Source organism: Lonchura striata, chromosome 1, assembly GCF_046129695.1.
Source record: "Lonchura striata isolate bLonStr1 chromosome 1, bLonStr1.mat, whole genome shotgun sequence".
NCBI lineage: Eukaryota > Metazoa > Chordata > Aves > Passeriformes > Estrildidae > Lonchura > Lonchura striata.
Window position 1 is genome coordinate 84622422 of NC_134603.1, and position 22928 is coordinate 84645349.

Genomic DNA, 22928 nt, shown 5'->3' on the forward strand with positions numbered 1-22928 from the left:
GGGCATGTAGCTGTTAACTATACCATCGTGGGATCGAAGCCCATCTGCCTAGTGAGTAGGTGAGGTCCTAGCTTAATTAAAGTGCCCAAGATGCATTTGGGAGATGCAGGGTAGGTAATGTCCTGCGGACTTTAGCAGAAACTAAGAGGGTTTAACTCTTGGTTAAAGCTTTGAAAGCCTTCGGTTTAAGTGATCCTAAGTTTCTTAGACAATGGTGAGGACTATTGGAGCAATTGGGAGGAGGGTGATGGATAGGGAAGTTAGGATGGCAGTTAGAATGTTGGTTGGTTTGTTAATGCGTCATTGTTTTATGTGGCTGATGGTGTGTGGGGGGAGTGTGATGGTTGCGCAGTATGCAAGTCGGAGGTAGAAGAATAGCCCTAGTAGGGATAGCAGGGAGATGATTGTGGCTGCTGGGGCTATGTCTTGTTTGGTTAGTTCTTGGATGATGAGTCATTTTGGGAGGAATCCTGTTAGAGGGGGCAGTCCTGCAAGGGATAGTAAGGTTAGTAGTAGTATTGAGCTTAATGATGGGGCTTTTGTTCATGCAGTTGTTAGGGTTGATAGTTTTAGGACTTTGATTTAATTTAGGGTTAGGAATACAGCTGCAGTTATTAGTGTGTAAAGGTAGAAGTTGAGGAGGGTGGGTTTGGGGTTGTATGTAATGATAATGGCTATTCATCCTAGATGGGAGATGGATGAGAAGGCTAGGATTTTTCAGGTTTGTGTTTGGTTCAGTCCTATTCATCCTCCTAGGGCTGCTGAAAGGATAGCTATGGTAACTAGGAGGGTGGGGTTTAGGGAGCGTGAAGTTATAAAGAGGAGTGTTATGGGTGGAAGTTTTATGGCTGTGGATAAGATACCACTGGACAGTGGTAAGGGGAGAGCCTTGTAGTATTTCTGGGAATCAGAAGTGGAAGGGTACTAGGCCCAGTTTTATTGCAATTGTGGAGGTTAGGATTAGGCAGGATACTGGATGAGTTAGTTGGGTGATGTCTCATTGTCTGGTGTGTCATGTGTTGGTTATGCTGGAGAATAATACTAGGGTTGAAGCAGCTGCTTGGGTTAGAAAGTACTTGGTTGCGGCTTCGATGCCCCGAGGGTGGTGGGATTTTGAGATTAATGGTAGGATGGCAAGTATGTTGATTTCTAGCCCAGTTCAGGCTATAATTCAATGGTTGCTTGAGATTGTAATGGTAGTGCCTAATAGGATACTGGTAATGAAGACTAGTTTTGCTTGGGGGTTTATTAGCAGGGGAAGGGGTTGAACCATCATTTTCGGGGTATGGACCCGATAGCTTGTTTAGGTGATGCTACTAGAAAATAGTATAAAGGAAGTATGGAGGGTTTTGATTTCTCTAGTGTAGGTTCGATCCCTACTTTTATAAGTGTTAGGAAATGAGAAGGCTGGTGTACCTCTATGTTCACTTTATCATAGTAACCCTTAAGTATTCAGGCACATTTCCGGTTGTCTTAGGTATGGGGGTAGGCCCGCATAGCAGATTGGTATGCTGATGTGTCATAGGCACAGGGCTAATGTGAGTGGGAGGAAGTTTCTTCATAGTAGGTGTGTTAGTTGGTTGTATCAGAATCATGGGTAGGAGGCATGGATTCATAGAAATCCTGCTGATAGAAGGAGTACTTTTGTTGCTACTACTACTGGAAATAATTCTTGTTGGGAGTTAAGGAAGCTAGGTTAAAGAATAGGATGGTGGTTAGTGCATTTGTTAATATAATGTTGGCATATTCGGCTAGAAAGAATAAGGTGAATGGGCCTGCTGCATATTCTACGTTAAAGCCAGAGACTAGTTCAGATTCTCCTTCTGTTAGATCAAATGAGGCACAGTTTGTTTCGGCTAGTGTGGACACATATCATGTTATGGCTAGGGGTCAGCATGGGAAGATGAGGTAGAGGGGTTCTTGGGTGACTGCTAGGGTACTTAGGGTGTAGTTTCCACTGAGGAGGATGACAGAGAGTAGGATAATCACTAGGGTTACTTTGTAGGAGATTGTTTGGGCTACTGCTCGTAGTGCTCCGATTAGGGCGTATTTTGAGTTGGAGGCCCATCCTGATCATAAGATGGAGTACACTGCTAGGCTTGATATGGCTAGTAGGAATAGTATGCCTAGGTTTAGGTCTGCTAGGGAGAATGGCAAGGGGAGTGGTATTCAGATTGAGATTGCTAGGAGGAGGGCTAATATGTGTGTTACGATAAATAGAATTGGAGAGGATGTTGATGGTTGGATGGGTTCTTTGATAAATAATTTGATGCCATCTGCTAGGGGCTGTAGAAGTCCGAACGGGCCATCGATGTTTGGGCCTTTTCGGCTTTGTATGTAGCTTAGGATCTTACATTCTACTAGTGTTAGGAAGGCTACTGCAATTAGAATTGGGAGAGCATAGGAGAGGGTTATGATGAGGTTAATTAGGAGGGGGTAGTTAGTCATGGGGGTTGGTTTGAAGCTAGGGAGAGGATTTGAACCTCTGAGTTAAAGGACTTAAGCCTTTTGCATTTTCCAAGCTCTGCCACGCCAGCTGGTCCTTTTCTTGGACTTGGAGGGGTGTGATAGCTTTTCATAATTTAGTTGTTTTCATTACTTAAGGCAAAGGCTTGCTTGTGGTATTGGCCTCACTTTTCCTATCCTTTTGTACTGGGAAGAGTTCATCATAGATGGAAACCGACCTGGATTACTCCTGTCTGAACTCAGATCACATAGGACTGTTAATCGTTGAACAAACGAACCCTTAGTAGTGGCTGCACCACTAGAATGTCCTGATTCAACATTGAGGTCGTAAACCTCCCTGTCGATACGGACTCTTGGAGGAGATTGAGCTGTTATCCCTGGGGTAGCTTGGTCCATTGATCAATTATATTGGGTATGGATGCTGTTAGCACCTTGAGGGGTTACTCTTAGTCTAGAGTTGTGGTCTAATTTTTGGAGGCTTTGTTTTACTCCAAGGTCGCCCCAACCGAAAAACACGTACCAATCTCTTATGTGTCAGTGAACCCAGTGGGTGTGTATGTGATATAAGGTGGTCGTTGGTTTTGAAGTTCCACAGGGTCTTCTCGTCTTATGGGTTTGTCCCTGCTTTTGTACAGGGATATCAATTTCACCGATTGCCTGTAAGAGACAGTTAAGACCTCATTTAGCCATTCATACAAGTATCGATTTATGGGACAATTGATTGCTCTACCTTTGCACGGTTAGGATACCGTGGCCTTTAAACGTGAGTCACCGGGCAGGCATCACCTTCAATACTTGTTTGTTGGTTTGCTGAAGGCTATGTTTTTGTAAACAGTTGGGCCTTGATGGGTTTACCTAGTTCCTTTTACAGGTTTTAATCTTTCTTAATGGACACTCCTCTGTCGGGTTAACAAGATACTTAATACTCTTCTTGTTTGATTTGTCGTATATTGGTGGTTTGTTAATAATGTATAGATGTAAGCTTGTCATAGAGGGAGGACCCTGGTTACTCATTCTAGCATTAATTCTCCTATTTGTATATAGGTTAGCCTGTTAGTGGGGAGGGAGTCATAAGGTTTTTATATTTTTTAGGTACGGAGCTTTAACACACTCTTTGTTGGTGCCTGCTTAAGGGCCCACAGTAAGTTAGTATGTTGTTATTTATCCGCTCGTAGAGATTGTATTCTTTTTTAAAGGAGCTGTACCTCCTTTAAATAGCCCTTAATTTGCTTCATTAGGGTTTGTGAGTTTCCTTGGAGAAGAATTAAGAGTGAACTTAGATTAGTTTCACAGGTAACCAGCTATCACCCAGCTCGACTGGCTTTTCACCTCTACTAACAAGTCATCCCACTCTTTTGCCACAGAGACGGGTTCGCTCTAACAGCTGCTTGTAAGTAGCTCGCTTGGGTTTCGGGGTGGCAAACTTAAATTCATTTTGCTTGGCTTTTCTTGCTAGACCATGATGCAAAAGGTACAAGGGTTGATCTTTGCTGTTTATAGCTTAGTTTTCATTATTATTTCATCTTTCCCTTATGGTATGTAGTCTCTATCACTCCAGTGGTGTCTTTTCTATTGCCTATACTGGGACTAGTAAATGCTTTAGTTGGGTGTAGGGAGTAGCTTTGTTATTCCAGGTCATGTCGATTGGGCTAGAGTTTGGCATCAAGACAATCTGGTGTTAGCAGATATTTTTCAGGTGTAAGCAGAATGCTTTTGCTTAAGCTATGTCTTGGTAGTCTAAGTACACCTTCTGGTACACTTACCTTGTTAAGACTTACCCCATCTTTGGCTGAATAGCTTATTAATTTACTGGGGGGGGGGGGGGGGGGGGTGCCTGTGAGGAGGGTGATGGGCGGTATGTACGTGCCCCAGGGCCGTCTTAAAGAGGGCTCGATTGTCCCACTTTACTGCTAAATCCCCCTTCCAGGGACATCATCAAGTCCAGCTGCCTGACTACTTCAGGGCTAGCCAAAATAAAAAGCATGGTATTAAGGGCATTGTCCAAATGTCTTTTAAATACTGACAGGCTTGGGGGATTGACTACCTCTCTCAGGAGCCTGTTCCAGGGTTGGATCACCCACTGGATAAAGAAATGCTTCCTCATGTCAAGTCTGAACCTCTTCTGCGGGGCACAGCTTTGAGCCATTCCCACATGACCTGGCACTGGGTCCCAGGGAAAAGAGGTACTTTTTCTCCTTCCTTGCCTCAGAAAGTTGTAGAGAACAGTGAGGCTGCCCCTCAGCCTCCTTCTCTCCAAACATGAAAACCCAGTGTCCAGAGCTGCTCCTCACAGAACACCCTGCCAGCCCCTTCCACAACTTTGGTGCCTTCTCTGGATTCATTCAGGGACCTTCACATCCTTTTTAAATTATGGGGCTCATAAGCACACAAAACACTCAGGGTGAGGCCACACCAACACCAAGCACAGCAGGATAATCTCTTCTTTGAAGTGGCTGGTGAAGCTGTATTTGATCCAGGATGTGGTTTGCCCCCTGGGCTGCCCAGGCTCACACTACTGACTCTTGTTGATCCTCCTGCCAGCCAGCACCCCCAGATCCCTCCTGCAGGGCTGCTCTCCAGCCACTCCTCATCCAGTTTAGACTTCTGCCTGCCATTACTCCTTCCTATGTACAGAATCTGACATTTATCCTTGTTTAATTTCATGCCACTGATGTTTGCCCAAATACTCCAGGATACCCAGATCCCTCTGCAAGGCCTTTTGTCCCTCAGGAGTGCGAGCAGCACCTGCCAGTTTGGAATCATCAGCAAACTTGTTCATGGTGCATTCAATTTCTGCATCCAGATCACTGAGAGATCTATTGAACAGACCGGGCCTAGAATGGAGCCCTGAGGAACACCCCTGGTGACCAGTCACCAGCCAGATGTGGCCCTGTCCACTGCAACCCTTGAGCTCTGTCCTTCAACGTGATCTTCACCCAGTGCACCATGAGTCCACTCATCCCACAGCTGGAAAAGTTGTCCCAAAGGATGCTGTGAGGTACAGTACCAAAAGCCTTACAAAAACCCAGAAAAACCACATCCACTCCATTCCCTTCTGCTGGGCAGGTGACCTTATTACAAGATACTAAATTATTTAAACTTGACATTTTTTATGCATCTGCATTGACTATGACTGATGATTGCAGTGTTCTTTAAGTGTAGTGATAGGACAAGTCCTAAGTTTTAAATTAAAAAAGCGTAGATTTAGATTAGATATAAGGAATAAATTGTTCCATCAGGGTGGTGAGGCACTGGCACATGTTGTCACGAGAAGCTTGTCCAAGATGCCCTATCCCTGGAAGTGTTCAAGGTCAGGTAGGATGGAGCTTTGAGCAACATGCTCCAGCAAAAGGTGCCCCTGCCTATGGCAAGGGGCTTGGGCCTAGATAATCTTTAAGGTCTTCCAACCCAAACCATTCAGTGATTCTGCTGCATTCTAGGGCAACCTCCCCTTGCTGATTTTCTTTACCTTCCCATTAACTACTGGAATTAAATTTTCTGTATTTTTGGTAGAATTCTCTTTTACTACCTTTTCATTGTAATTTCTTTGAAGCTTGAAGCCTCTGACTTTATACACTCTTGCTATTTATTTGCTTTGAGTCAGACAGTTTTATTCTCACTTTTTACATTATTCCCTATTCGTTTTCAGATCTCAGTTTCTGGAACATCCTTCCCTGTTGCTTTATCTGCTTTTCAAGCTGTTAATACATTTTCTAAGTCACAATGTTTTGCCTGACTTTACCCAATGGATGAGCAGTTCTCAAATTTTTTCTGATGCAGTTCCCCTTGCAAAACTATAAATTTATTTTCTTTCAGGGTTGTAACTTTATTGGGCATCATTGGGATGTTTTTGTAGAAAGTGTCCCCCATTAGACTGGTCCTCTAGAGAAGACCCTGTCCTCGTCTCTGTGTGATGAAGCTGAACACCACTGTCATTATTTTGCTTCCCTCTTCCTTCCTTATATCAGAATAACAGGCAGTAACTTTTATGCAGGTCACAAAAAAAAAAAATAAAAGAAATATTGCAATATAGAAACCATAATTTTATTGGAAATGATTAATCAACATAATGGCAAGCTTAACAGAATATCAATAATGGCAGTTTTTCTTACATACTTTGTGCTAGCAAACCGGCTTACATGTGGCAAACTATTAGTTTGAATGAGGAAATGGTAAACATGTACAAAATAAATCTTTCAGTAGCTATGACAGGTTTTTGGTTTTTTTTGTTGTTATTGGCAGCCTTCATTTTGAAGGGAGTGGCTTTTTTACTTCATGTCCTTTTACCAGTAGGCTGAGTTAAAGTTTTGTCATCATCCACCTCCAATCCATTCGCCTCTTCCAGTAATTCATCCTGTAGTTCATAGTCTGAGGCCGATTCAGTGTAACCATCCCAATAATCAGCTTCGTATCTGTCCAGCAAGTGTTTCTGTGCTGTAATGTCGTCATCATCAGGATGATTCTTTGCTTTTTTCTTTTTCATTTTCTTTTGAATCTTAGAAAGCTGCTGCTGCTGCTTCTCTGTCCAGGCAGTGTTTTCTATATGTCTTGACACTTCCATTTTTTTATAGTCCATTATCTGTTTATTCAGCAGTTCATGATCAACACCAAACAGATTAGACCTCATGGGTGAATATGAAGATTGAGTTGTTGAAGGGAAGAGTTTACTGTGGGAAAGAAAACAAGTATTGGTTTGGTTTTTTCCCCCACATATATTTCTATTTTTGACAACTTGAGTAACACAGAAATAAATTGGACTTTTCAGTTTAAATTTATTAACACCCTGTGTTCCCTATGTTATGAAGGAAGAGATACCACCATATCATGTGTCAAAGGACAGTCTGTGTCAACAGATTTAATGGGAGAAAGCCAATAAAACAATATGTCAGACAAAACTGTCTGTCCTGAGAAAAAATGTACCTTGGTGAGCACTGTATCTGGGAGCCCTAGGGAACTTCTCCCAGCTCTTCCAAGAAGTGAGAAGCAGCAGCCTCTGCCTAAAACACATCAGAACGATGTGACACCTTATGCTGGACTTGACTATTTCCCCAAGACACAGAGGAAGCTGTTAAGTGCCCTTTGGGGAATCTGTCACAGGAATGACTTCCCACAGGAAGCTATTTCTGATTCACACCTGATGGACCATCCTGTGAGATGCTGAGGCACAGAAGGCTTTTCTACCAACAGACTACAGCACACAGGTACAAAGGCTTTGAGAGCATCCAATCCACAGAACCACTATTCCAATAGGTTGTTCAGCCCTATCTCTCAATGGTTAAAATTCCCTCACAGAAGAATGTTAAATTAATTTAGGGAGATTTGTCAGTAAACTTGCAATCCATGTGTAATAAACCAAACTTACATCAGAAAAAAGTGGACAAGTAGAGCAGTATTGGTAAATGCCGTTTTCATCCTCATGAGACAATTACCAGCAAAAAACAAATATTACTACTGCTGAGCATTTTTAACATTTTGATTATCATCAACATATCAAGTCTTGAAATCTTAGAAGTTGTACATATATTTCACTCATAAAAACTAAAATATTAATACCAGAACAAGTATCAGGTCTGCAAGTAACAATGTACACACCTACTTAAAATACCTACTCTTAAGTCAAATAATACCCAATTTAAGTTGGCCAACAAAGATGAAAACGAACACTTGTACAATTCTGAACCAAAAAGACCCACCTTGAATCATTTTGAGGTGTTTCTTCTTCTTCTGGAGGTCCAAAATCAGCAATTGCCAGTAAGTCCTCGACCTGTAAACACATGAAGGCCACACATATTAAGGATCCTGTTTAAATCTACTTTGTACCAGTCTACACAAAAAACAGACAAGTATCCAACAGCAAATATAATCTTTTCTATGTTTGGAATATTTAGAAAAAACACTTTAAAACAGCCTTTTCATTCTTTTACATGGAATTGCTTCTACTTCTTGCCTGGAATGTTTTTGTCCAATAGTGTATCCAGAGATCCTTACGAAGTTTTTTGCCTTATGTGAATTATGAGCCTTTGGCTAGGGATTGTCTGACATATATATTTTTTGGTTTATTTCTTCTTACCTCAGTCTTGAAAATCTTCTTTCATAACATCCTTTTTCATAACCTCCTGATATTTTTTTCACCTCTTCTCCCTTTCTGCAAGTTTGCATTTCTCTTATAGGCAACTGTGGAGTTCCCAAATCCCTTTTAACATGGCATCTAACCAGTGAGTGCTAAATATTATTAATGCATTATAATATACTGTGCTTATGGACTATATGTAATTGTAAAAATTTTCTCTTGTTTGAAATTTCATTTCAGCTTTTCTTTACATTAATTCCCTTCTAATCCATTGTATTATTCTAGGAGTTTAATTGGATATTTTTTCCCTTTACTTACAATACTTAAAAACCAAGTTCAGTGTGTTATTTGAATCTGTGATTGACATAAATCTGATGAACTGCGAAGTGGGAGAAAATGATCCATCTATCTGATAGTAAAAGGGTTTTAAAATCATGGGGATTTAGGGTTAAAAGGAAAAATAAGCTTAGTAGGCCCTGGAAAAATAAACACCCTAAGCACATGAAGAACTTGTACTTGCTAGAACTGCACCTGTGTAGCTAGTACATGATAAATGATATAATTGTTAGATGTGATGATTGTTTAGTAATTAAATATAATTACTGTTTAATCATAAGAATAATCATGAGAAACTGTGGTCAGGGACCTAAGAAAGATCATGAGAAGCTCATGTCAATGTATACAATAGAACAAGATAAGTTTTATAATTAATATGTAAGTTATATAACGATAGAATATAAAATACATTCAGCTCGAAAGCCATGTCGGAGTCAGATTTGGGTCTGGACCCCTGATCCCCAGAGCTCTCAATAAAAGCACCAGCATATAATCATATTCCGTGATTATGCGTGTTCCTGAACGCTAACATATCTGCTCCCCACTGTCATTCCCTCACAGAATTAATATAAAGAAGGTTTTTGTCTTCTGTGAAACTCAGAACTTTTCTGATCACAGAAAGTTCAAGCATTAGAAAGTTCATTGCATTAGAGAATCTGAAATTCTTTTTATCCCGTCCAGCTCTGTTCATGCACACTGCAGGAGCCCACAAGGGTCTATCAGTAATTGGCTGTAGAAGTAACACTATTATAAATAATAAGGCACTTCAGGGCACAGAAACATGAACCTGTTCTTTTCAACTCCTGTTCACATCAACAGATTGAGGACACGTTTCTCATCAAATTCTACTCATTGCTGTCATCTTTCTTTTCTGGAAATCTCACTATTTTAGAGATCTTGCTTCACAATTCCAATGACAACAAACTCCTAGGAAACATGTCAACTAGTTAAAACTACCAACACCTTGACAGAAAACATGAAATAGTAAAGACAATTTTAAAAGTGAGGTAAAAAATTAGTATGAATAAGCCTATATCCCCTATGCAAAGATTTGTACTTCCTACAAACATTTTAAGAATTCACAGATGGAAAAGATATGGGGAAAAATAACAATAAAAAATCACTGGTTATCCAATTTAATCTTAAAAGCACCTAACATTTAAAATATGGAAAACAGCTCCTCCCACCTCATTTCAATAATCATATACACCAGGTAACCCGGTATTATTCCTTAAAATGGTAATGTAATTCTTTAAAATTTCTTCACTGCCTAATGATATTGCCTACAATTCTTCTACATATTATATAGGCATCAATCTTACTCAAGATTATTTGTTAAAACAATCTTTGCAACTATAGAGAAAGACTGATTTTTAAAGTAAATTGGTAGAGCAACTAAATTATCAGCTCTCTCTTAAGTCACTATATTTGTACATTGAGTCAAAGATTATATTTACCTCTTTTACAGCTGCAGCTTCTTTGTCTTTTATAAATACTACTGGGGGTACATTTCCTACAATCTGCTGACTCTTCAGAAGATACCTGGCAAAAAACACAGCATTCACCAGCATGAGTTATCAGTATATCATCTCCATGACAAGCAAAAGGTGTTAAATCCAACAGTACTGCACATTTAAAGATATGGCTTGCAAAACTTTCAAAAACTTTCAAAACGCCTGATGATGAGCTATTCAGGTTGATGCAAAACAATATATCACCGCAGAGCTCCAACTTCGAATGCATGGCATACAAAAACTACTGGCTACAGGTCCAGCTGAGTATTGATGATAGCAGGTTTGTCCATATCGGTATACATAGGCTGGCACAAGTCTTTCCCCACTTTATCTGGTATCCTTATCCCCTCTGTAGGGATAAGAGCAGTGGGGGATACAGCCTTCACAGCAGGGCAAGACAACTTATCCTACATGCTAGCTGCAGGAAGGATTGACAGGGGTCCACTTCTCTTCTTCCTAGCCATCAACTTTCCTTCTTAAAGAGTGGAAGCTGTGGAATAGAAGAGAGCATTGTGCTGGAGCAGGAATTACACAGCTTAGGGAAACAGGGAAAGGAAACAGCTTTATAAGTATGCTTCTATGCCACCTGCCACATGGGTGAAGTCCTGAATTTCCAACAGACTGGCTGGATAGCAGAGGGAAGGCCAAGGAAGGGGGGGAAGAAACAAAAATCTCAATGCTACCATGAAAAATCACTGGACTCTGTGTTGGAAAAATGGGGAAAAGCATCACAATATATGGTATAGCATTCTCAATTTGGGGGGGTTTTTTGGTATCAGTATTGTGGAGAATTTCTGTAATAACTCATCCCTTCTGGAAGCCCAAATCATCCCTAGCAATCAGAACTTCTCAGTGAATCTGCAAGGAGATCCTTGCAGCTGTCAGTCCTGTGTACAGCATCCTGTCCTGAACTACTCTCCTGTACAGCCTGTCCAGCCACCACCACCAGGATACTGGAGTGAGACCTCACCCACACTCCTCTTGCTTTCTGCTCAGCCCACTCCTGTCCTGGGAAAGCACAGAAGCCAAAAAAGCCAGCTATGCTCCAACAAAAGTTCACACAGCTGGTCGGACACAGCCACCCTTCCCTGTGAGGCTCATCACAGGAGATGCTCTACTCCAAGTATCTAAAAACCTAAAGCATCCCAACAGGTCAGGTCTAGACTGTCAGAAGTACTTAAGAAATGGCTCTGGATGTAGGAAGGGGTCTATCCCACAGCAGTACCGTATACGTGGAGCACTCTTTCGCAGCACACTTTCAACGTAACTTTCCTTCTCCATAGTGGAAGTAGGATTCCAGTACACACGGCACGCTGAAAAGTTGGATGACAGGGACACCTATAGAAAAGGCAAATCTGTCTTTAAAATTATATATATGTATATAAATATATATATATGTACACACACACACCTCATATGCAACAAAGTCTGTGATGGATTGCAGAAAGCCTACTAGAAAATGTCTTCTGACAAGAGAAGTGACGGTATCAGACCAGAATGAGTTAATTAGTAAATCAGGATTGATCTATGCCCAGCCATGTCCCAGTGCAGCACAAACACTGTGCAGCTGTAAAATCTGTACTGTATTAGGAAGAAGTCTGTTTCTTTCCCTCTCCAATGTTATAAGTTGTTTAATTTACAGCAATGCCTCCTGAAAGAACTGTCTTGCCCACACCAGCCAGCATTTTTACATGCAAACATGCGATCTGAGACAAGCAATCCTCAAAGCCCTAGAGAGACAGAACTACTCTGTGAAGGATACTGCACATATACAGCCAAAACACTCATCTTGCCCATGTAGTTTTGAACACTTGCCTGACAACAGAATTAATTCAGCTGGCAAAAACATCTATTTTAGTCATTAATAACAACCCTTTTGTCATGAGGTACCATTTTCCATGCTTCTAATATCAAAGCAAAGTCCACCAAGCTTTTAAGCCAAACAGTGGTATAATTTAATCTTTACAGAACAGCAAATGTAGAAGATAGACTGCAGACAACAAACAAGAATGCAGAGACTGACTTAGTTCCTGTATCAGAACTCTAACATCCTTTTCAAATCCACAATTTATGATACCACTAGATACAATTACATACAAATCTCAATTCTTTCTCAGATCTGGCTTGACAATGACATTTTCTTAGGCTTGGCCTTTTTTTTGAACTAATCTCATGCATCACTTTAGTCTTCTGCTGGGGAGTGACACAAGCAGGTGACAACTGTCACACAGCTGCAAGAAGAACAATCTTGGAAAGATACACTTATGTTGGTAAAACCAAGCTCCTCCTCCTGAAAGGGCAAGACAAAGAGTTTATGTCTGAGTAACAGAAAAAAAAGTCATATAAGGAGAATCACCATTTAATTGGTCTGAGTTGCATTTGCATTAGAGTGGCAAAGGTCTCCTAAGCCAGGTACTACAGTGGCAAAGCTGTGTATTCCAGTGCCTGATCTTGCTGCACTCTTCCACATCAGAAGCAATGCAGCAAAATTCCTCTTGCACACATCACAACACCCAGGGGAGCTCCTTTGGCACATCCATGCCAACCTCAAAACGTGGCTCAGCACAAACGGTAGCTTTGGCACTTGCCTTGCAGATTTCCAGCTTGAGATCATAAAATTCTTGACTGACTTCACAGGTAGTTGCCATCTCTAACACAGCTTTATGAATAAGAGTATTCAAGACTCTGCACCGCGTGTTGTCTTCTCTCCTTGTTTTTGTAAGCTCATTTTTCATTAAAAAGTCCAACTTGGTTGGTTTATAGAACTATAAAAATAAACAAACAACACATTAAACAGTAGTTACACTTGTATATACAGTTTCATGCACTTTACTAAGTGCATTCTTATTTTGCTATTATATAAATATATATATTTGCTATTATATATATATATATAAATATATATATTCGCTATTATAGATATATATATAAAGCTGTGATGGTTTTATATAGGTCCTACTTATCAAGTGTTTCAATAAGGAATATTTCTGTTCACAAAATCTTTGACATATGTGTACTACAGTCAAAGTTTCTGAAGTTCTTTTTGTATTTTGTAGCAAGTTATGAAGCTCCATAGAACTGCTTTCTCAATACAGCATGCATTGACTGAAAAGCTTTGCTTGTTTAAAAAAACAAACATTAAAAAATTTTTCATTAAACTAAGCTCATAGAAATTTTAATCTGGATCAGCACTCAGGAGTGTGCAAGAGAGCATTGATGTTGGCAAGGATGAAAGATCAGTACAGAAGAGGAAACAGCCATGGGAAGCCAAATGGCAATCCTGTCACGGTCAGACTGGAGCCCTACTGTTTGTTCACAATATCTTGCTATTTCTCCATCAGAAAATGCTTCAAAGTTAGAATCAATGGCAAAAACACAAGTCTGTTCCTCCTGGCACAAATAAACATATTGCATTCAGTGCTTGCACTTACCGTTTGTGATCCCAGGGTAGGGCTGTCATACCAGAACTTCTTTCTTTTGGGAAAAGGAAAGGAAATCAGCCTTGTCTTTCAGTAGCTCAGAGAAATAAGGATCTCCTGTGTAATTTATATTCCACCTGCCTGAAAGGAGACTACAACACCCATGCAAGTACCTCTCCTCACAGCTGGGGTGCGGGGAACAATGATTCCCATCCACAGCTGAAGCTGCACATAGATGGGAAGGGGGTGGAAAAGAATAGCTCTCAGGTTTCTTTAGATTCAGAGAATCATTCAGGTTTGAAAATAGGGCTAAGACCAAGTCCCACTGTTAACCCAGCACTGCCAATTCCAGCACTAAACCAGGTCTCTAAGCACCACTTCTACACGTTTTCTAAACAGTTCCAGAGTCAGTGATCACACTACTTTCCTGGGGATCCTATTCTATTGCTGGACCATTCTTCTCTTTCGGGTTAGAAATGTCTCCCAATATACAATCGAAATGTCCCTTAGTGCAACTTGAGGCCATTTCCTCTCGTCCTGTCGCTTGTTTCCTGGGAGAAGAGACCGACCCCCACCAGGCTACACCCTCCTTTTAGGCAGTTGTAGAGAGTGATAGGGTTCCCCCCGAATCTCCTTCTCTCCAGGGCGAACAGCCCCAGTTCCCTGTCACAGGACTCCTGCTCCAGGCCCTTCGCCGCTGCCCTTCAGTGGACATGCTCCAGCACCGCAATGTCTTTCCCGTACAGAGGCAAAGTCCAGAACTGGACACAGCACTCGAGGCGCGGCCTCACCGGGGGCAGAGCACAGAACAATCGGTGCAGGACACACTCCTGCTGGCAGAGGCCAGGGCCATGGGCCTTCTTGGCCACCTGGGCACACGTTCGGCCGCTGCCGAGCAGCTCCGATCGGCGCCTCGGGGCCGGTGTCTCTCCTCCGCGGCCCCGGCCCCGGGGGAGCGCCCGAGCCCCGCAGCTCCCCTTACTGCCCTTGCCCAGCGCCCACGGCCCACGCGGCACTCCGGGATGCCCCCGCTCCCGCCGGCCCCGCGCCTACTTATCCTTGCGAAGCATTTTCCGCAGCAGGTTCCTGGGGCCGCCCAGCCCTGCGGAGCTGCGCAGGGCCCGGCAGCACAGCGGCCCCGCGGCCGCCCGGGCGGCCCACATCGCTGCCCGGCCCCGGCCCGCCCGGCAGCCGCGCCTCGGCTCCGCCTGCGGCTCCCCCTGTCGGCACGGAGGCCCGGCCGGCTGCTGGGTGCGTCCCGGCCGGTCCGGAGGCGGAATGAAGAGGGAAGGAGGGACGGGGGCCGAGCCGCCCTCAGGCTGCCCCCGGCGCTCCCGAGGTCGGGATTGCTGCTGGAGCCGCTCCGACACGCCGGCTGAGCTCGTGGCTGTGCCGGGCGGCCCCGCTAAGACACGATTTACGTGTCCTTCAACTCGCTGCTGCATCGGCGGACAGCTGTAAGGGGATGCGAGGAAAGTAAATGACACCGAAGCAAGACTGCTCTGGAGATTTTCCATTGAATATCAAGACAAAACACTGCAGTTTTCCATACAGAACCACTGCTGGGTATTTAAGTAAATTGCACCTGTGCTTTGTATATTTTATCTGCATAACACGAAATTGCACGAAATAATTACGTGAAAAGTGATCAAATTGCTCTTTCTGCACTGCTGGCATTAATCCTAAATGCAAGCTGCTTTAGGGCAGCACCTCACGAGGGATAGGAAGACCTGCCAGGCCTGCCTCTATGCTTTCTGCCATTTCCTCCATCATAACCCAGCGTGTCTTCTTGGTGGCACTTCCAATGTGAGGAGTTATTATAACATTCTTCATCTTTAACAAGGGGTGATCCCTGGAAGAAGAAAAGAAATGCTGAACTAGTCACTCACAGCACATTCATCAGTATTTCATCAGTATTGCAGGCCACCAGGGAAAATAATAATTAAAAATAAAACAAAACCTAATTGCATGACCCAAGTACATTCAGAGGAGTTCAAAGTTCTGCCTAGCTTGGTTTTATATAAAACCCCAAGCTTGGGGTTTTACGCAACAAATCCTCCAAATGAGTAAGTGTGAATTTTATTTGGCTGGAACAGGATTAAAGACATGATTTCAGCAGGACTAGTGCACATACTTCATGTACTTCTACTAACAAAATTATGCAACTTCTCACATGCTCACAAAATTTTACTCACACGTACACTCTAGTTTGAACATCACACATACACCCTTTTATTTTTAACTTAAATGTATGTCTTACCTTGGCAAAGGTTCAGGATATGTCACATCCAGAGCAGCTGCCTTAATAACTTTGTTTTGGAGGGCTTCCACCAAAGCATCCTGATCCACTACTAGACCTGGGGTACAGTAAGAAGGATGTGTTTATTTTCATGTTCATTTCTGTCCTCTCAGTATTCTTTTGGGCACAGTGGTCAGGCAAACAGGAGGGCAGGCCATAGTCACAGTGCAGAAGCAGCAGTGGAGTGTGGTAGTGTGGGAGTGGGAAGCCTGGGTATGTGCATCAGGGAACTAGCAGCATGAAACAGAGCACCAGGCATCCATGTAGGCTGTGCCACCCTAATGTGTATGAGCAACAACACTGTGTTAAATAAACAAAAGGTGATATATAAATACACATGGGTTTTTAACACTCTAAGGTCACTAACATTTCAGAAACCTACTTTCTAATTATTATGGGAACAGTTAAATATTTTACCGAGATATGACCATGGGTGCCTAAATAAACTAATAATCAGAAAAAATACAGAAAAAAATCAGAGGGACAGACTATATTAGAGGTTTTCCCAGGACTTGTCATGCCACCAAACTTTAATGAAGTTTTGTTTATTCTGCACCTTACCTCTGCTGATATTAATAAGAATAGCAGTGGGTTTCATCAGCTCCAGCTCCCTCTTCCCAATCAGTTTGTGTGTCTGTGGAGTTAAGTTCACAGCCAATAACACAAAATCTGACTGCTGGAGCAAATCATCTATCTTCTTACAATAAACAGCTCCAACAGCACTTTCTTCTTCCTTTTTTCTGAAGGGAAAATCCCAAAATTAAACTGCAGTAGCAAGAAACAAGGGAAATATCAAATCACCAGTAGAGAAAATGTTTCTTTATTGTTATCTTTGCTGTGTAGTACTAAGCAGTTAGCTGCTTGTCTTAAAATCAGTAAAAATAAAGATCAAGCTATTTCCCACAATACCAAGTGAACTGTACACAAATGTGCAGTACTGTGGGGATGGAAAGTAAGAAATTAATATCACATAAATGCATTGAATAAATGATAAACCAAATGCATTTGTGTTACAATTTCTGCTGATAATGGGGATTCTTTTCCTACCCAAAAGCAAGAATGATATATTGTGAAAATTAAGTAATTTAAGTAAGTCGTGAAAATCACTGAGGAAACACACAAGACAGGGCAGGGATTAAATCTTCCCAAATCTATGTCAGCAACAGCCTGATTGTGCTGTGCATCAGTGCTGATTCACTGAAACCACACGCTGCAGGACCTGGCATGCTGTATCAGGACGAGGTTGGCTGGCTCTCATCAAATTCCCACAAAAGAAAAGAATGGAATGGGCCTGACAGGAGCACAGGGGCACAGTCCACATACACCTCATCTAGAAGACAGCAAAGCAGACTGACAAGTCTGGCCATTTATTGTCACATGGCTTTGGAAGGGTGAGGTATCTCTGTCTGAATCCCTGCCTCGCCTAAATCACAGGAGTTAAGTCCTCCCAGTTTTTTCCTTTCCAGTCCATTGCAATGTCACCACCATGGCAGGAAGAAGTCAGGAGCCCCAGCTAATGGGGAGAACAGTGAGGTATATCTCTCCCATTCCTTCCTTCCTTCCTTTCTGTATAAATTGGGAAATTAATGATCATCTTGGAACAAGTGTATGTACTTTTCCACTTAAAATAAAGAATACTGTAAAAAATGAAAGCACAGTGAAAAGTATAAATAACAGATAAAAGCAGTGACAATACAGAGTTGCCTTGGAACTGCAACAAGCTTTACCTCTGATTTCTGTTGTGGTACAAAATCTTCATTTCAAAGGCTTTGGCTCTTTCAGCCACTTTGTAACCAATTTTCCCCATTCCTAGGATCCCCAGGGTTGCTCCAGAAACCTCAGCCCCCAGCCAGTCAGCAGGGAAATACTCTGTGTCAGGGGAGACTGCCATCTCATGGCCTTGTAAGAGCAAAAGAAGAATTATGTAATCTAAGGGATGTTCCAGCATCTGGTTACTTCCCCCCACAACACACACTTTTTATCGTAGGACTAGGCAGAAGCACAGGAGCAGTAATATATTGTCATTTTGTTTCCAGACAAGAGTAATGCTGCACTGTACACAGGACTGCTGACACTGATTTCTTGCTCAGGAGAGAAACATAACCAGCCTCTCTTTGGCAAGAAAGGAAGCAAAGGAAGGTAAGGTCGAAGCAAAGGTAAGGTCAAAGCAGCAGTAAGGTCATCTGGTTCCCAGTCTCCTTGCAGATACACCAAGGTTGGCAGAGAAAAGAGGACAGTGGGCAGATTTCTGGACAGCTTGTTCATAATTACTCAGATACATGGTAACTTGGCAAAGACAAGCTTCAAACCTCCTTGAAAATATATTCTTTTAATCCCCTTTTATTGCAACTTGAAAAACAAGACTGCAATAAACAAGTACAATGAATAAGTGGCTGTGGGCTGAGGGAGAAGAGGCCTGAATTTAGAGCTGTCCAAAGAAGGAACAATTCTACCTTACCAATATGCCAGTTTGGAAATAGGATGCCAATTATTGTCAACAAGACAGATTTGTCTTAACTTCTTCCTTTTCCCCAATTTCCCGTATTTCTAGTGTTAAGCTTACTTTTGCATCAGCACACATTTTCTGCATGTTTTGAAATCATCTTTTCTATGAAAAGCTAAGTTATTACCTTCCACAAGTCTCCTGGAAGATGCCAGCAACAAAGCCATCCCCATGTCTGCAGTGTCAGTGGAAACAATAAATGGAGTATTGGATACCTTCACACCATAGCTGGAGAGGAGTTTCAGGTCCAAGTGATCTATTCCCATTCCAGCACTTGCAACTACCTTCAAGTTAGGCAAGTTCTGGAGCAGCTCTTCATTAATAGCTGGTTTGTGATACCATATATAGATCGCTCTGATCTTTTTGCTGAGAAATGTCTTATTTTCAAGATATTCTTTAATGGTGATGAGATGAAAACGTTTCTTCAGAAATCCGAGATGGTCTTCGTATACTCCAAGTCTCCCTCCTATAGAGTCAACTAGCACATAAGGCAGTTCCTGACCCTCCATGCCCTACAAAAGCAAAGAGAACCAAAAGGACATGATCTGAAGTGATCCATTACACATTTTTTCCTAAAAACTAGGAATTGATTGGGTCAATTACATGCTGTTTTCCCACTTGATAAAGGATTGGCTAAAGATAACTACTCCCACATGCAGTAGTCTTTTGGCTTCTCCATATGTTATTCAGAAGGATGTTCAATTTCAATATAATCTTGATAATAAGAAAACATTTCTGGCATACCAAGTATGCTAACACTTAAACAAATGAGCAAATAGTTGTTACTCCTGTTCAATGTTCAATATTTAAAGCCATAATTTAAGAATGTGAGTGAAAAGATATCTTTTAGTCTGCAAGTTCTGACACTTACACAATTATATTAAGCAATTATCATTGATGAGATTATCTGAGTAAAAATCTCATTTAATGTAACAGAACTATAAATTGTCAACTATGAACTTTGGAGTTACCCACGAACATGAGTTTTACCTTTTCTTTCTTCCGTCCCCTTGAGTTCTTTGCCAGCTCTCCACTCTGCTGACTCTGCAAAGAGCCAAGGTTGTGATCTCAGGTTAAAGCCGAGACGCCCTCATGCCGCCCCTTTAGTCGGAGGCAATGCTCCCGCATCGCTCCGGCACCGCCGGGCCGGCTCCCCCTTCTGCGCTCCGCCGGAGTGGTGTCCCGGGAAGTTCTCCCTGCCCCGGGCGGGCTGAGCGTTTTCCGCTGTCCCGGCGGGCCTAGGGCTGGGACTAAAGATAAGAGGGAGCTGGAGCGGCGGCCGCGGGCTCTATCCAGCCCCGAAGGAGGGCTGAGCACGGGCGAGATTCCTCCCGCTCCAGCCCGGGCGGGGCACGCAGGCCCCCGGGAGCCCCCGTTCCCCCACGCCCGGCGCTACCCCCGGAGCCGCCGCCCGTGGGCGCGGAGCCCCGTCCCCGCCCGGCACGGGGGTCCCGCGGCGCCGCCCGCACTCACCCCGCCGGCCGGCCGCCCCAGTGGCACCGCAGGGGCGGAGCGGGAGCGGCCGCCGAGGCGGGCACTGCCCGGCCGCCCGCACCCCGCCCGGACAGCCCGCGGGGCCGGGGCGGAGGAGAGGCGGTGCCAGGGCACGGTGCCCCAATCCCTCGGGGAGCCGAGAGACAGCGCGGGGAGCTCACGAGTGAGTGTTTTTGTAGAAGTGTTTTTGTGCTGTTCGTGACTTCAGTACAGCCGGGATTTTTGCATTATCGTCCTGCACGCTGTGTTTTCCATACTGACTTTGAAACCCGGACGTGGTCTGGCCTTTCTGCTGATCATTATAGTCTGTGCACATGAATTAACATAAGATGAAGAGTTGTCTCTGACCGACAGACACCAGTGACAATTCACTGCACACGTGAAGGTCTTTTCCAATCTTTATGATTCTAGGAATACCCTCAAAAGCTCTCTTTGAGAGCTAAGCAGCTGGGGCAGGCTCAATCGCTTGGACATCTGAGATGTTATCCCAGATACAGGCAGTCATGTACCAATTTCAGCTGAGAATATGTGAGATTTTTTTCTGAGAAGGTTATTTGGTCTGTATCATAGAATCACAGAATAGTTTGGGTTGGAATGGACTTTAAAGCCCATCTATTTTCAAACCCCCTCTCACTAGACCGTGTTGCTCAGAGCCCCACTAACCTGGTCTTGAACATTGGTAGGGCTGGGGCATCTACAACTTCTCTGCTCAACCTGTTCCGTTGCCTCATTATCCTCAAAAAGGACAATTTCTTCCTAATCTTCTCCATTCTACTACCTAATCTAAACCTACTCTCTTTCAATTTAAGGCCATTCCCCTTGACCTATCACTGTTTGTAAAGAGTCCCTCTCCAGCTCTCTTTAGGTACTGTAAGATTGCTATAAGGTCTTCTCTGAGCCTTCCCTTCTCCAGGCTGAACAATGCCAACTCTCCCATTGTCTTCATAGCAGATGTGCTCCATTCCTGTCATAATTTAGTGGCCGTCTCTGGACCCACTTCAATTCATATCTTTCTTGTGCTGAGGACCCCAGGGCTGGATGCAACAATCCAGGTGGGATCCCACGAGAGTAGAGTAGAGGGGAAGAATCACCTCCCTTGATCTCCATACCCAGTGATGTGGACTGGGAAGTACAGCTTCAGTTCTCAGTTCACAACAGCTGTGCTAAAGTGTTTCCCCTTGCTGTGCAGGTGGTCATAATCCACTGGGGAGGATGCCTGGTTCCTAGAGTCACAGCAGCTCAGGAGCCAGGACACACCACTGCTGTGGGCATCCAGGGATCTTTTTCCTTTCACACTATAGAATAACCAGCCATAGGGTCCTGCTATGTCTCTCGTGACTACTGTTGTGCTTTTCAAAAGAATGGATTACAAAGTGTTGTCATCTTGAATTCTATCAAGCACACTTTGATATGCTGAACATAAAGACAGTCAAGTTTAACACCAATCCTCTACACAATTTCTATTTATAAAATAAAATATAATAAAAATTCATATCAATTACACAAAACCATAAACTACTCTTGTTATGCTGGTGATGATTTTTGAGTATCATTTTCTTACATTAATTTCAAGTTCAAACAGTTAAATTTTAAAGCAAAAATTAATTAACTAGCAATATGGAGTTACAGAATGTTAACTGGATTCTTAGTTAAGTTTACTTGCATTTTCTTCCTTAAAAAAAAAAAAACAAACCAGCAAATATAGCATGATTACACATTACCTCTTTCACATCAAAAGTTTCCAAACTGTGTTGGTGATAAGATTGTAATGAGTCATCTTTTAACTTACTGCTCACCTGAGATTGAAGGATCCTTGTAAAGTCCCTCTCAAAGACATGAATCTGAGGAAGGAGGCCTACCACATTTTAGTCTTGAAGGTAAAGAAAAACCTTTGGAAGGGCAACACAGTAGTTTTTACCTTTGTATATCAAATCCACAAATTTGAATGAACAAAACAAAGGAGAAATTAGTCAGAGAGCCAAAAAAATAATAATCAAAGGACTGTTACTCCAAGCAAAAATCCAGGACATAGGTATCAAACGTCAAGAAAATGCGTGTGTTATGTGGTTAGATGTGAAGAAAAATCAGATGTTTTCATAGCTGTTTTGTGCACCTTGAACATCCCATTTTCAAGCTATAGGTCAGGAGCTGATACAGCTCTAAAGAAGTTATATCTGTTTAGCATCATATGTGAAAATAAGATGTCAGTTGGACCAGTGCACTATCATGTTCTAAGTATATTTAGTTTGTAGACCACCTTATAGACCTCCATGTAGTGTGTTAAGCTGAATTTCACTGTGTGTACATCGTTGCTGTCTGGAAGTTTTCTCTTACAGAAAGGGCTCTCATATACCAGCACTGTACAGAGCACTGAAATAAGTGAGGGTGAGCTGATGCCTGCAGTGTTAATAAGGTGCTTGCATAATAGTTGTTTCTTAGCATTAGGCTTTGAAGTATTGCGTTACCCTAAAAGACTTTTGTACAATGTAATGCATACATTTCTCAGGTGGGTTGTACAGAATAGCTTAAGCATGAATCTGGATAAAGGCATACATTTCCTATGTCCACATTAAGTTTTATAAGGCAGTATTATATTACAGGCAAAAAAAAAGCCAAGGCAGGAAATTTTCAGGCAAGGCCAAACTAAATGATGCATTTGTTTTCAGTGACTATAAACTATCATTAAGTGTTATTTGGTATCAGCCTGTCTAGTTGCTGTAGGTAAGGCCAGCTTTCCCAGTAGACCTCTGTATCAGCACTTTATTCCAGATCATGTACTTTTTGCACATCAAAATATTTCAAAAAACCTGAATCAATGGAGTGAACT

General features: G+C 42.6%; 2 protein-coding genes and 1 pseudogene across 3 annotated transcripts; all 3 read right to left on the reverse strand.

Moving 5' to 3' along the window:
* Positions 1 to 204: 204 nt before the first annotated feature.
* Positions 205 to 1393, reverse strand: LOC110483461 (NADH-ubiquinone oxidoreductase chain 2-like; annotated as a pseudogene).
* A 5095-nt stretch (positions 1394 to 6488) lies between these two features.
* RBFA (ribosome binding factor A) lies at positions 6489 to 14982 on the reverse strand. The gene is made up of 7 exons (XM_021553384.2): positions 14859 to 14982; positions 13818 to 13860; positions 12975 to 13151; positions 11612 to 11724; positions 10330 to 10414; positions 8160 to 8230; positions 6489 to 7133 (listed from the first exon to the last, which is right to left on the reverse strand). The coding sequence occupies exons 1-7, from the start codon at positions 14966 to 14968 to the stop codon at positions 6740 to 6742; spliced, it is 993 nt and encodes a 330-aa protein (XP_021409059.2). The 5' UTR covers positions 14969 to 14982; the 3' UTR covers positions 6489 to 6739.
* Positions 14983 to 15303: 321 nt separating this feature from the next.
* LOC110483439 (putative 2-ketogluconate reductase) lies at positions 15304 to 20158 on the reverse strand. Of its 2 annotated transcripts, none has more exons than XM_021553370.2 (7): positions 20081 to 20158; positions 19598 to 19651; positions 18735 to 19119; positions 17832 to 18003; positions 16666 to 16844; positions 16066 to 16162; positions 15304 to 15657 (listed from the first exon to the last, which is right to left on the reverse strand). In XM_021553370.2, exons 3-7 carry the CDS (start codon positions 19114 to 19116, stop codon positions 15504 to 15506), a joined length of 984 nt encoding a protein of 327 aa, XP_021409045.1. In that variant the 5' UTR covers positions 19117 to 19119; positions 19598 to 19651; positions 20081 to 20158; the 3' UTR covers positions 15304 to 15503. The 2 variants fall into 2 exon arrangements, with proteins under 2 accessions (XP_021409045.1, XP_021409046.1); XM_021553371.2 differs by having other exon boundaries at positions 19598 to 19857; positions 20081 to 20118.
* Between the last annotated feature and the right edge of the window lie 2770 nt (positions 20159 to 22928).

What these genes read in the sequence shown, in the direction of transcription:
- RBFA (XM_021553384.2), bottom strand. Translation starts at nt 14,968, where the DNA reads ATGTGGGCCGCCCGGGCGGCCGCGGGGCCGCTGTGCTGCCGGGCCCTG. An exon ending in TCAAGCTGGAAATCTGCAAG is followed by an intron (nt 11,725 to 12,974) that starts GCAAGTGCCAAA and finishes CCTTTTCTATAG; the next exon opens with GTGTCCCTGTCATCCAACTT. An exon ending in ACACCTCAAAATGATTCAAG is followed by an intron (nt 7,134 to 8,159) that starts GTGGGTCTTTTT and finishes TCTTTCCCACAG; the next exon opens with TAAACTCTTCCCTTCAACAA.
- LOC110483439 (XM_021553370.2), bottom strand. Translation starts at nt 19,116, where the DNA reads ATGGAGGGTCAGGAACTGCCTTATGTGCTAGTTGACTCTATAGGAGGG. An exon ending in TCTTATTAATATCAGCAGAG is followed by an intron (nt 16,163 to 16,665) that starts GTAAGGTGCAGA and finishes ACTGTACCCCAG; the next exon opens with GTCTAGTAGTGGATCAGGAT. An exon ending in TATCCTGAACCTTTGCCAAG is followed by an intron (nt 15,658 to 16,065) that starts GTAAGACATACA and finishes TTCTTCTTCCAG; the next exon opens with GGATCACCCCTTGTTAAAGA.